Raw genomic sequence first — 14007 nt, 5'->3', positions numbered from 1 at the left:
TAAAGGCTAACCTTGCAAGGAGCCTTTCTGTTTAGCAATCAAGCCTGCTATGTTAACTCTTTCCTAAACAGTATTATGTTTAGGTTCTAATTGAAACATACACTAATTTCTAGGACAGCAAAAGACTGAATAAAACGTGGTTTTTTTGGCCTAATTTTTCTGACAGTTGTATGACAGTATATAGGACATCTTTTATCTCAGAGGGGTTTTTTTTGCACCACGACCTCGAGGGAGGTCTTTTTTCAAAAAATTTGAGAAGCATTATAAGTTTTCCCTAGGTCTTCTATTAATCCTTTCACAGTCAAATCATTTTGGTTTTTTGGGAGGGGTGGTTAACAGTTTTAGTTTTCCCTGTCAGTTTCTTGCTCATCAGTGGCTTCACTGGTGCTTCAAGCATTTCTCCAATATTATTTCAATATATGACTTCAAGAAGTCCTACATCTGTGCACTATGACTTTGTAATCAGTTTGTAGTGTTTTTCCATTTTATTCTTGGCTATTTCAACATCAATTACCAGTGGTAAACTGACCAAGAATCAAGAGATTTCGATTTAATGGTTGAGAAAGACTCCATGTTAATGAGCAGGGAGGGATGTTTGATTAGGTCAAATTTTTAGATGTTCTTGAGTAAGAATTTTCCTATTTCGAAGACTCTATCTTCCCTCATAGCAATTTGATAATTTCAAGGAATGGAGAAAATGATTACTCAGATATAGAGGGCCCTCTGTAGAAATAAATGCCAAGAGCTGAAAATAAACCACAGAAAGTAGCAGAAGGAGTCCTTGATTTAGTGGGTAAAACACTAAGCTTGATATTGGAAAACTTGAATTCTAGGACTAGTTCTGCTGCTTGAGAAAGAGATTATATCTTTGATCTAAAGCTATGCCATCCTACACTGTAGCTGCTAGCCACATGTGGCTATTTCAATTACTTAAAATTAATTACATTTAAAAATTTAGTATTTCAGTTGCATTAGCTATATTTCAAGTACTCAATAGCTACATGTGGCAAGTAGCTACCATATTGAACTTTGCAGATTAGAACACTTCTATCATCAGAGAGAATTCTGCTAGATAGCACTCTGGTCTTGAGCAGGGCTAGATAATAAACAGTTTAGGTTTCCTGGACCACACAGTCTCTGTTGTAACTAATCGACTGCTGTTATAGTGCAAAAGCAGCCATAGACAATATGTAAATGAATGGCGAAGCTGTTCCAATAAAACTTTATTTACAAAATCAGGCAGCAGACTGGTTTTGGCTGTGGGTTACAGTTTGCTATTGCTTGATCTAGAGGATCACTTATGTTTCTTCGCCTAAGTGGTGATTTAGACAAAGTTTGCCTTTAGAGTAGCCTTCCTTATATCTATTGCTTCTATTCTAAGGAAAAATGTTCTATTTGAAAAGGAGATGATGGTATTTTTAATGATATTTTAATTCTCTTAACATGGATATATTGTTAACATCTTCCCTCATGTTTTCATTAGCTTTCTTTCTGTGTGACAGTTCTATCATTGGCTCATTTTCTTTTTGACTCACTTTTTCTCTTTTGTCACTATATCTTTATCTTGAGATAAGAGTTTGATAGATAAACCAGAAAGATTAAAAAGAGAGCAAGAGAGGTAAACATGTTGTATTATATACCTAATCAGTATCAGTTCTGTTACGCCATATAAATTTAATTCTTAGGTAGAATTTTTTATTCTTGCTTGACTACATGCACCCTATTTCCTTTTTCATCTTTTCATTTCTTTTTAAATTTTAATTTCTGTGTTAGGTTATTTTTCAAGATGTTCATGTATTCTACCCTGTAAAATGTAGAGAACAAAAAGATAAAGAAAAGGAGAGTGAGAGGAAAAGATAAAAGAAAATGATAAAAAAAAAAAACTATTTAAAAACACACACCCGAGTCTACGGCCATGCTACCCTGAACAAGCCCGATTCCGTCTGATCTTGGAAGCTAAGCAGGGTAGGACCTGGTTAGTAGACCACCTAGGAAGACTAGGTGCTGTAGGCGTAAAAAAATAAAAATAAATAAATAAGAAATTGTAAACTGACAAGGTCTTTGCAATCTGTGAGGTCAACCAAGGGTTGCCTTGCCTAAAAAATAATAAATAAATAAATAAATAAACAAACAAACAAAAAAACAAACAAATAAATAAAACACCCGAGATATAGAAAGCTATAACAACATTATCAACCAAATTGATCTATTTGACATTAATTGGAAATTCTAACAACGGTGGCAGAATACATGTTCTTTTTAAGTGCTCACAGAACATTCATTAACATGGCCATATGCTGGGCCATAAAACAAGTTTCAGTAACTTTAAGAGAATTGGAATCATGCCAACTGAGTTCTCTAACCAAAGTGGAATGAAGTTACTAATCAGTAAATGAAAAATATCTGGAAAGTCTTCAAATACTTAGAAATTAAACTACATACTTCTAAATAACCCATGGGTCATAAAAGAAATCACAGGGGAAATTAGAAAATATTTTGAACTGAATTAAAGTAACAATATATCAAAATTTTGGGATGCAGTATAAAGCAGAACTTAGATGGAAGTTTTAAACCTTAAATGCTTATGTTAGAAAAAAAAGGTACAGGACAGTGATGTCAGCAAAATGGCAGAACAGTTCTCTACCATTATCCCCCCACGCCCACAGAACATCGATTTGGGAGTTTGGGGTACCTTGTGAAAGTCCAGGAGTCCAGTAGAGAAGTTCCAGCAGACTGTTTGGAGGAAAAAAAAAAAATCTAAGAATAGACACATTGAAGAGAGTAGCAGTTTCACTTTGCCCATGTCATTCTTTCCCCAAGGCAATATGGCTTAGCGCCAGGAGAGACACACCTGGCTCCCATGGTCTGCGATTTCTCCTGTAGGGGAAAGTGAGAGTGTGTGAGCACTTGACTTCCTTAGTTGAACAGGATGCTGCCCAAGAGGCCTATTTCTTTCTTGCCTCGCCCAGATAATTAAGGCAACCTGCAGAGCTGGGAGAGGCTGGAAATACAGCAGCAAAGGCTTAGAATTCTCAAGGATGCTACTAACTGCTTCATTGTTCTCCCTACTCACTGACTAGCTGACTCCATCAGGAAACTCCCCTACAAGTCTCTGGAGATGCCTGTTCTATGGGTCTCCCTAACTGACTCATGGGCACCCCCACTGCTCTGTGTACCTTACCCACATCCCACTCCCATCCTCCACCCCGCTAAATCCTCCTCTACCCCCGTGGCTGGGCTCCCAATGTATACTCCTGTGAAGAGCCAGAATGAGCCTTTGCCAAGAGCTAGTAAGCAAGCATAGAACACCAGTATAACTGCAGGACAGGATTTTTAGGAATTACTCTAGGAAAAACAAACAAGAGGCTGCCAACACCTGGCCTGGCTTTGTGGGATTAAGAGAAGGCATATGATCTTAAGAATTTCCCTTCCAAGAAGGAATAAGAAGTGTGGATCAAGCACATCCATAGAAAAGATCTGAGAAAGCCTCAGAATTCCTAGATGGATTGACAGATGAAGATATCTCTCACCCAAAGCAGGTTAGTAAAGATTAGAGTAGGCGACTACTTATTCAAATGTGAACATGGCAATGCGAGACTTCAAGGAACATGAAAAATCAAGGAAACATGACTCCAAAGGAACAAAACAATTTTCTAGTAACTGACTCCAAAGCGATGGAGATCTATGAATTACCCTACAAAGAATTTGAAATAATTGTTTTAAAGAAGCTCAGTACTCTACAAGAGAACACAGACAACTCAACAAAATTAGGAAAATAACACATGAACAAAACGAGAGGTTCAACAGAGATAGGAATCATAAAAAAACTTTTTTGTGTACATAAAGGTTTGTACTTGAATGTTCATAGTTTTATTCATAATGGCTGAAACCTAGAAAAACTCAAGTGCCTAGCAACAAATAAATAAATTGTTAAAAGTAATTTTTTTCCTTAGAAACATCTTTGTTACAGGTGTCTTTTGACACTTCTCTACATGCATTGTAGAATGGGTATAACTTCCACTGATTTAACAGTTTTCATACTAGCTAGCAAGTAGCCAGGATAAACTATTGATACACATAATTATATGGTTGAATCTCAGAATCATCCTGCTAATTGAAAGAAGCCAGACACAAAAGACTATATAGTAGATGATTCCATTCATATGGCATTATCTAAAAGGCAAAACCTATAGTGATTGAAGTAGAATGCTGACTGCCAAAGTCCAAAGAGTAGTGGAAAAGAATTGGCTGTAGAGGCATAACGGTTTTTTTTTGTGAGTGTGTGTGATGATGGATTGTTTCTTAGTCATAACTGTAGTATTGATTACTTCAGGAAAGCTAATTTTAAAAAGAAGATGAGGGGCCTATTTCTTGATCACCTAATTTTTGCCAAGCTCTTTGTTCCTCAGATCCACCCCATCATGTTACCAGGGACTCCCTCCCAACTTTAGCTTTAGCCTTTCCTGTTCACTGCCTTTCAGCCTTGTTGTTTTTCTCTTACACTTTTTCCTCTTAATGAGTATTTCTGAAAAACAGCTGTTCAGGAGCCTCTCTCTGAGCCTAGTTCTTTGTGTCTTCTAAACTAGTATATTAAATGAATCCATGTCAATATTTTAAAGATCAAGGCTTTGTCTTAACACACATGCAGAATAGTCATTATTAAATGGTATAAGTGTAAGAGCCTAGAAAAGCTTTCATTTCTAAAAGTAGCTTTCTCACTCCCCCATAGAGTATTGGAAAGATGGTCTAAGGAATCTATTTTCAATTCCTCAGGTGACTTTAATGATCGTTCAGGCATAGAAACTACTGGTTTGAGACACTGCTCTCTCCATCTTTTAAAAATAAGAAAATAAAATACCTGTACTCAGACTTTACTAAGGTGTATATATTCATGTTTCATCAAAAAAACTTTTCAGGAGACCTTTTCCATATGCCATTATCTACTGCCTCTCATTACCTCAGTTGATCATTTCACTTCTCTAAAGCAAAAATGGGGATTAGGGGACTAGTTTCATTAAGAGCCCACTATGTGTCAGGTACTTTATAAAGGCTCACATTTCATCCTCATAAGTAATAAAAATAAGGTTCAGATGGTAAGAAACTTGCCCAAGGACATAGCTAGTAAGTAGCATGAATGAGTTCTGTACACTTGACTTTAAAACAAATGTGTTTTCCTTTAAGCTGTGTATGCTATCTCTAGGCCGATGGAACAAATCATTTGCATTGGCCCATTTGCTCCTAAATATCTCTGCATTTCAATCTCTGGGCATAAGCAGAAAGAGAAAAGCTCCTAGCAGATAGTATATCTCTATTTTAACAAAATCCTGACCATCTTTTCCTAATTAGAAAATATTTCATTGGTTTGAGACTCTTGCTTGCCTCCTGTAAATGGAATCACTGGCTGTTTTTTACTAATTGACTTATAAACTAATTAGTAACCATCTTTAACTTTGATCAGTTATAAACTGACTTCTAATATACACTTTGAGTTATTTAGAGAAGCTTTATTTATATTAGAAGCTTATTTTACCCCTAAAATGTCACAATTTCTTTGACCTCAGTTTCCTCTTCTATAAAATAATGGGATTGGAGTAGATTATTTCTAAGTTTCCTTTTATCTTTAACCTTTGTGAATATAAATCAGTTATTTAGCATGTGTAATATATTTGCATAGATATTATTAGAATGAGCATTAGGTTCCCAGCTAGCTCATAAAACCTCTTTGAACAAGTACCTGAAATGTAGTTCAAATAGAACTTTATTCAACTATGTCTAATGGCAATTTATAATACAATTTATAATATAATATAGTCCTGAAGTGAATCTTCCTCCCTTCTCCACCCCATCTTCCAGCAGCTTGGGAAAGGACAAAGGGTTCTGTTAAAGAGATAGAATAAAACCCTCAGCCCATAGTCTACTTATGCCTTTTACTGCAATGAAGGCAGCATATTTGGTACTTTTATGTTATCATGTGTAGTCCTCCAATGGAAATAAATCAGGCCAAATCAGTGGATCCATTTACAATTATCATATCACGTTTAATAAAAATTTCCTTGGCCAAAGTTTGAAAACTTTTTATGATAACTTTTAAAGGTCGGTAGTGGTATCCTATAATGAAAGCAGAAATTATTGATCTAAAGTGTTTATAGAGATAACTTTGGAAAAATACCTTCTAGGTAGCTGAGATTCTGCTACAACACGGAGCAAACCCTAATCAAAAGAATCAAAAACAGAAGACTGCTTTAGATGAAGCAGATGATGAAAAAATGAAAGAGCTGCTAAAATCTTATGGTGCTATTGAGGCTGATAATAGAGATGAGAGTAATGCTGTAGTCACTGGTATGTATGTCAGTATTGCTTGCTGTTTTATACCTCTACTTAGAAAAATAAAATCTTCATCTTTGTTGTGTAAATAGTTTTACAACTGGGGACATGTGTTTTGTATGTTTATTAAACTCATGAAAAGTATTATTTATTTTTAGAAGTAGAATTTCCAAACTTATTGTAATTTATAGGACATATGAACCTATTGGAATGGAGTTACATGTTGAAATGAAACCCATATTATTCATTAAACAAACCTTGATCTCCCTAACATTGGGTCTGAGATAGAGATAGAGTGTAACTGAAACTATGCTCATTGGTTTACTTGTAGTAGGGCTGGAAAAGGTTGACATTATGCTACTAAAGTCTTTGTAATTAAGATTTCATTACTTCAGAAATGGTAATGATTCATATAAAAGTTGGACTGATGCCCATTTTTAAAGACTCTAATATTCTAATGCTAGAATATGAATTTGATAAGCAAATATATTATACATGTGTATAATGTATGTTATAGTGAAAAGAATATTTTAAAGACATGTACAGCTAGCAAAATTTTATGAACTATTTTTACCAGTAGTTTGCATTTAAATAATATAATGAATTATCTATAAGAAGTAGGCATTTAGTGAATACTAATTTAGAAAATACATTTGTTGAGTACTTGCTGTGCAAACTAGGCACTTGCCCACAAGGTATTTCTAGTCTTGTGGGGAGACCACAGAAAACAAGTGATTAAACACAATTTATTAAGTGTTAAGGAGAAGAAGTTGTTCTTTTTTTCCTCATGCTTGAGCCTTGACTCATAGAAGAAACCCAGGAAGATAATCTGCCCTCTCTCTCTATGAGAGAGAATGTTGGGAAAAGAATCCCTGTCACACATTTCTTCCTCAGCCTACCACTATCCTTACCAACTGTTGATTTTCAAGGGAGGAATCATATTATTGATATAGATAATCATTGCGTCCTATTTTACTAATAAGCTAGATCACATGTAAGTCAAGGTCAAGACTGGTATAAGGTTCTTCTTTTCATTGCCTACTACTACATGGTAAGTCCATAGGGTCAGGTCCTTTCTTAGAACCACAGCCATTTCTCTCCCTTCTCCACAGATACATTGAAGGTTCAGATCCCATGATTTATATCAGCTCAGCTTAACAGAAACCTTGCATTTGGAGTTAGCAGGCACTCTATTATATATCTATTGCTATATCTATTCCTACTTGTCTGTTGTTTCTTGTGCACATATTTCCTTCGTACCCCAAAGAGATGAGGGTCATAGGATACAATAGTTACATAGGGAAAGGGAATCCAGAATGGGAGAAGGGTCAAGAGAACTTCACAGAGACAGTGAATTATAGTTGTAGTGATTAAGAGCATGTACTTTGAAGTCAGAGTTTGTTTCAGTAATAGCTATGTGACAATTGGGCAAACTTCCTGAATCCCTTTAAGCTTCACTCTCCTCTTCTGTAAAGTGGTTATAATGAACTGCCTATCTCACAGGGTTCATATGAAGATTAAATAGATGATTCATGCAAAGAATTTGATATCCAGCATGTGATAAGTATTCAGAAAATGTTAGCTGTAATTTGTCAGTTGATAATAAAGACTGAGGTGCTGACCAACATTAAGATATTATAATTGTGGACTTAATTTATCTTTCCTATTCCTGTCATCATTATAATTGATAAAAAATAAAGCTACGTTTCTGCACATTCTTTTTATATTTTCTAATTTTATTTTTTAAAGTGAAAGTCCCTGCTGTCCAGCCCAAAAGACATAACAAGTGTTTTTGTGAAGACCGCAAAACTGTTGATTCGCCTTCTCTTTCACACCAAGATGACACAAGAGAAAGCCTTCCTGTGGTGAGTGAAGTTGAAATCCTTTGTTCTTCATCCTAGAAAATGCCATTCTTTGGGCCAGCCAGACTTTAGGTATTGGTAGCGCTCTTTCCATTTTAAGGACGTGCAAGTTGAAAATGTTTTCTGTCATAAGAAAATATAGCAAAATTGAACAGAATGAGCCAAGAAAGTATGTTATACTGGTTAACTCTCAATTATCTGCATTGATTAAGAATTATAGATTAGCCGCTGTCTTTTACAACTAGGTTTGGTTCTTTGGCTACTTCTTGTTCCACAGATACTGCCTCTGTCACAGGTGTCTTCACTTACCCACTTCCTAAAAGTATCTAGGATACATACTAGGTAAAAAAGACCATGAAACCCAGACAGAGAAAAGGAAAGCAATCTGGTTTATCCAAACTGGATCCCACATAGTTTATAGTGATAATGTTTGCCATACGAGAAGCCCCTCATTTAAAAATATATTTTTGCAAAAATAACATAGTAGTTGCTCAATAAAATACATATTAATTGGTAAGATGTATATCTTTAGATAGATAAGATGTATATCTTTAGTTTGATAAAAACACAAAGTATACTAGATACTTCTTAAGCAAAGTAGCATCCTCAATGAAATATTATTTTGAATAGGAGTATATATATTGATTAGACTTCTCTTAATATACTTTCTGTTAGTCAGTGTGGAGGAGGGAAAATGTCATTTATTGAACCTAAATTATGATTAGTCATTCTAATTTATATCTTAAATATTTTAAGTGGTATTCAAGCTAAATTGCATTTGCCTCAGGACTTTGAAAATATTTTGTATTGTTTTCTGGTATCTGTTGTAATAGATGAAAAGTCCACTGTCGATTTAATTGTCATTTCCTTGTAGATAATTTGTCTTTTAATCTTGCAGTATTTTAAATTTTTCTTTTAGTCTTTTATGTTCTACAGTTTCACTAGATTGTATCTAAATGTGGATGTGTTTTTATTAATTACTCAGGACTAGACATCCTCCTTTGATATGAAGATACTTTTCTAATTTGTATTCTGGAAATTCTCAGCTTTTAATACCTTGAATGTTGCCTCTCCTCATTCTCAGTAATCTCCTTTTTTGGAACTTCTGTTTATGTCCGTTAGACCCATCTCCATATCTCCTAAAATGTTTTTCATATTTTCCATCTCTTTAACTCTCCATATGATATTCTGGATGATTTCCTTTGATCTCTGTTCCAATTCATTATTTCCTCAAATATTTCTAGTCTATTTAACCTATACATTGAGGCTTTAATTTTAATGACTATGATTTTTATTTCTAGAAATTCTGTTTCCTTCTCCAATTTTTGTTTAAAAAGAAAACAAAAAGACTTTTCTGCTCTTATCTTACAATACTGATAGCATTAAAAAAATTTTTTATCCAAATTTTTTTAAAGAGATTTTAGACTCGACCCTTATTCGTGATAACATGATTCTTCGTGTGGTTAGTAATTTTTTATTGTAATCTCATTTTAATAATGGTTGTTTACTGTAGGAATTTTGGTGTGCCTAGGCTTTGTGTTTAACATTTGCGTCTAGTGGGGCCCTAGAGGTTTGTCCGTGGTACACCACTTTTTGTGCTAATTTCTCCGTTTAAGTTCACACTAAACCACACATTGTATAAATTTAGTTCTCATATACATGTATGACAAAGGCTTGGATCTCTACTTTTCTACCTAAAGCCCTGGGTAGGTGACAAGTAGAGTTTTCTTAATTCTTATTTAACCTAAAGAGCACCCACTCTAGGCCACTAGCTTTATTCAGGGACTTCACTCTGACCCCTCCTCATATGGGCCTTAAAAACCTAGCCCTCGATATCTGTGTTTGTTCCAAATCCCCTTTGGGCCACTGCTAGCTTCATTTCTGGAACCAGGAAATTTCCTTTTCATTTTCATTCTTAGCTGTGTGTGTGGGTGTGTTTAAAGCTTATTTTGTCCAGCGTTTCTATGTATTTGCCGTAGACTGGGGTCCTATATCAGCTGAGCCCACTATATTGACCGTAAGTATTTTAAGGTATATTTTCATGTAAAGATTAGAACATTGTGGAAAAACTGCTCTATTATTATTGACTATATGGATATTTGCTTCAGGAATAACGTATATCATTTTAGATGCCAAACCACGGAGAAAATGTAATGGAGATATAGGAGTCTAAAGAAAACCAACTTTACAAAAAAGAAAAAGAAAAACTCAGAAGAAATATGAGGACTTTAAAGTCATTAAGGGTTTGTCTTTTGTAAATGTAAAATTGTTTTAGAGTTTCGGAAGTTTCAAACCAAATTGGAGTGAGAGGTGACTCTGGCCACATACAAATGAGATGATTTTAGTTTGGTGCCGCCTTCAGATCACAACACGTAGCTTCCTTCTCTATCACCATATAAAATGCATACAGAAGCAGTAATGATAATAATAGTTGGGATTCACTGAGTACTTATCATATGGCAAGCTCTCCTCTAAGCACTTTATATTAACTCATTTAGTCCTCATAATAATCCTTCTAGGTAGGTTCTGTTATTACCTTTCTAATTACAGATGAGAAAGCTAATGTAAAAGGTTAAGTAACTTCATCCAAAATTACATTTCTATTAAGTAACAATGCTAGAATTAAATTCCAGGCAATCTGGCTCTAAAGCCTGTGCTCTTCACCACTGCTCTGTATTGTACAAAACTGTGAAAGAGGTGTCAGAATCAAAGATGATTCTGCCATAGTAAAAAAAGCAAATCTGGAATAAAATTATAGGGAAGTTTTATAGTAAGCAGAATATAAACTGTCTAAAGCTGCTTGTTCCAAAGACATGTCCTAGGTTAGGATCTTTTTAAAAGATAAACAAGAATAATGAAGGACTAAAAAGAGGGGTCTTGGAGGAGAAGTTATGCTGGACTCTCTACAGTGGAATGTGGAGCTGGTGTGGAGTGAAGGATATAGCCCATGGTGGCTGAGACTATGTGTATCCACAATATAAGGCAAAACAGAAAGCATCAATTGTTTTCTTTATCCTCATGTATAGGTAGAGGCTTAGCCTGGGCACAAATTCAGACCTTTAGTTTGCTTTCATAAGCATAGTTATTCTTTGTAAAAAAGAAAGATATCTCATTGTTTGTTTTACATATTTATATTTTACAGTTTTGATTTATTTTGTAAATGATGGCAGTGAGATTGCTTTTCCACATAATTGGATAATTTTCTTAACCAGTCCATAGATAATTTTCCATATCCTTGTGGGCACCAAAGTAAAATTTCAGAGCAACATACTTCAGAAGGCTTTGAGGACCTACACATTTTAAAAATTAATGTGTATCGAGAATATATTAAAGGATAGATAATTTGAGCCGATCCATCAGTTTCATCTATTGAGCAACAACTATATATCCAACAGTGTGGAAACCATATACAAATGTAAAAACCATGCTCCTGCCTACGAGATCTCATTATCTTGATGGAGAAATATAATTTATGAGATATATATATTAATTCTAAAATCTGTAGCACTGAAATTCTTAAGTAATTCTGAGAAAGGATAAATTAGTACGAATTAGGTTAGTCAGAGGCTAACTATATAAAACCCATTTATGAGATGGGTTTTATATAACAATAAGCAATATTTATTGAGTTCTTACTTTGTGCTGGCATTGTCCTAAGCATTTTTACATGTGTTACTCATTCAGGCAAGGAGAGGAGCGTAACTTCCTGGAGTCACCCAGCTAGAAAGACTTGGAGCCAGAATTTATACCCAGTCACTCTGGTTTGAGAGTTCACTCTGTGATTCCATGTCATAAGAAAGAGAGGGTTCTGGGCAGAGTAAATTGAAGGTGTTCCAGGCAGGAAGATTAGTACTGACAAGGGTATAAAGACATAGTCTCAAATCTCCTTTGTGAGTTTTTGAGTAGTGGTTTATATTTCTAATATTATGTGTGAGATTTTCATAGAGGCAGTGATAGTCATAAAGCCTTAAAGTGAACTCGTTGCATATGTTATCTTTAAATTTTTTGTGCTGAGTTGTTTTTTTTCCTCCTACACCTATAATTTTAACAGAAGTCAATGAAAAATTATTCTTTATGTGGTTGCTACTCTTACATTCTGTTTTCCAGGAATAAATATGCTTCAAAAATCAAGACATATTTAAGTTTACTTTTTTCCTTGAATATGCAGCATTTATACAGTTAGGGTTAAACAAAGCATGAGTACATTTTGAACATAATACATATCAGAGAGAAAATCTACCTTCTTGTAATGAAGCTTTGAGTATTCTTACTTGATAGCATCAGACCATCAGTGCCATTCTACAAGATATAGAAGAAAAACAAGAAAATTTATTGGAGTTTGAAATAAGAACCCCTGAAGATGCAGGTAAATATGGACTCATTCTTATGGACTCATAGTAAGTTTGATTATTTCTGACATCCAAGGTCATTGCTATCTCACTTTTTTAAGGTATGTGTTTATTTCAAAGCTCACAGTGGCTGAAAATGTGGTCTTTTTTATGTGAGAGTAAAGTGACAGGAACGATCATCAGAAGTCAATGATGCAAACCAGTAGTTGATATAATAGCTGATGGTGATATTTCTAGAATCAAGGTATAGCATGAGTAATTTGAGGGACACTCAGAACCATCATCAGAGATAAGCCACTCCTGGTGATATGTTTAGATAAAAATGGGACAAAAAGCATAAGATAGTGATTAAAGATAAGATTGTGTTAATTCTTGGCTCTTCAGCTTCACCCAGCTATGACAGCTCTTAAAAACAGATCTGTGGTGGTGACAGAAGCAGAGATAATACCCGTACCTTCCAAAGGAGCAGATACGTCTTACTGAATAGATGTCTTCCTGTTTACAAAACACTAGTGATTCAAAATAGTAAATTAGACTGATATCAGACCTAATAAATCTTAATTTCTCAAAACTTCAGTGAATGTTTGTAAACCTTTGATAGCTCACAGCTATGTTTTCTTGTGATTTACAAGGTAGAAAGCAGCTCCTGATAGATGCAGATCTGAACTAAAAGTAGTTAGCTAAAAATAAAGTACTTCATCAATCTTTTGTGTAGCAGGATACAACTGTTAGTTCATCTCTATCCTAACTCAAGTTGTATAGCCTTTTTAAAAAATTATTTCCTTTTAAATTATACCCATTCTACTTTTCATCCTAGCCTAACACATGGTACAAGTTGTATTTCGAGGAAAATAAGTTGTATTTCGAGGAAAATAATAAAGTAATTTATACCCCCCAAAATATATGTGTGGTTCATATATTTTATTTAGTATTTCTAATATCTAATGAATCTAAGATTAATTTTCCAAGTTTATAATTTTTTTCATTATACAAGGCATATAGTTACACCTCCAAAAATAATAAAGAAGAAGAAATATGCTAAAATTACCTACTGTCGCTCCACAGTATTTTGATGTATTTGTTTCCTTTTTTCCTCCTAAGAACATAGTTATAGTTATACCTCAGTAAAGTTGTTAAAAATATAGTTTGGTCATGCTAGATATGCTATTTTTACTTTCTTTTTTCTCGAAGTCATCATCCTTAGCGGTTCTACAGTATCCTGTTCAGTAAATGTTCCATGGTTTATTGCTTAATTTTTAGTATTGTTGAGCATTTAGATTTCTTCTAATTTTTTGTGACTATGCTACAACACAGCTTTTTTCTGGATTTACAATTATCTCCTTAGGTAAGATTGACAGAGTGGAATTATTATTGGGTCAAAAGTATATAACATTTAAAAAATCTATTGATTCATATTGATAAATTGATTGTCTAAAGAATTACATACAAATTTGCACTTCCACTAACACAGA

The 14007-nt window shown here is 34.3% G+C and overlaps 1 protein-coding gene across 7 annotated transcripts in view; it reads left to right on the top strand.

Moving 5' to 3' along the window:
• ANKRD31 (ankyrin repeat domain 31) overlaps positions 1-14007 on the top strand; it is a 141632-nt gene that overhangs the window by 102555 nt on the left and 25070 nt on the right. For all 7 annotated transcript variants that reach the window (XM_025047708.1, XM_025047710.1, XM_025047709.1 and 4 more), the window contains 3 exons: positions 6177-6339; positions 8074-8189; positions 12465-12552. In XM_025047708.1, coding sequence (XP_024903476.1) covers positions 6177-6339; positions 8074-8189; positions 12465-12552 — 367 coding nt within the window. The remainder of the gene's footprint in view (positions 1-6176; positions 6340-8073; positions 8190-12464; positions 12553-14007) is intronic.

This window comes from Pteropus alecto, unplaced genomic scaffold, assembly GCF_000325575.1.
Source record: "Pteropus alecto unplaced genomic scaffold, ASM32557v1 scaffold20, whole genome shotgun sequence".
In the NCBI taxonomy this organism is placed as follows: Eukaryota; Metazoa; Chordata; class Mammalia; order Chiroptera; family Pteropodidae; genus Pteropus; species Pteropus alecto.
Note: the sequence above shows the minus strand (reverse complement) of the source record. Positions and strands in the feature narration are given on the sequence as shown.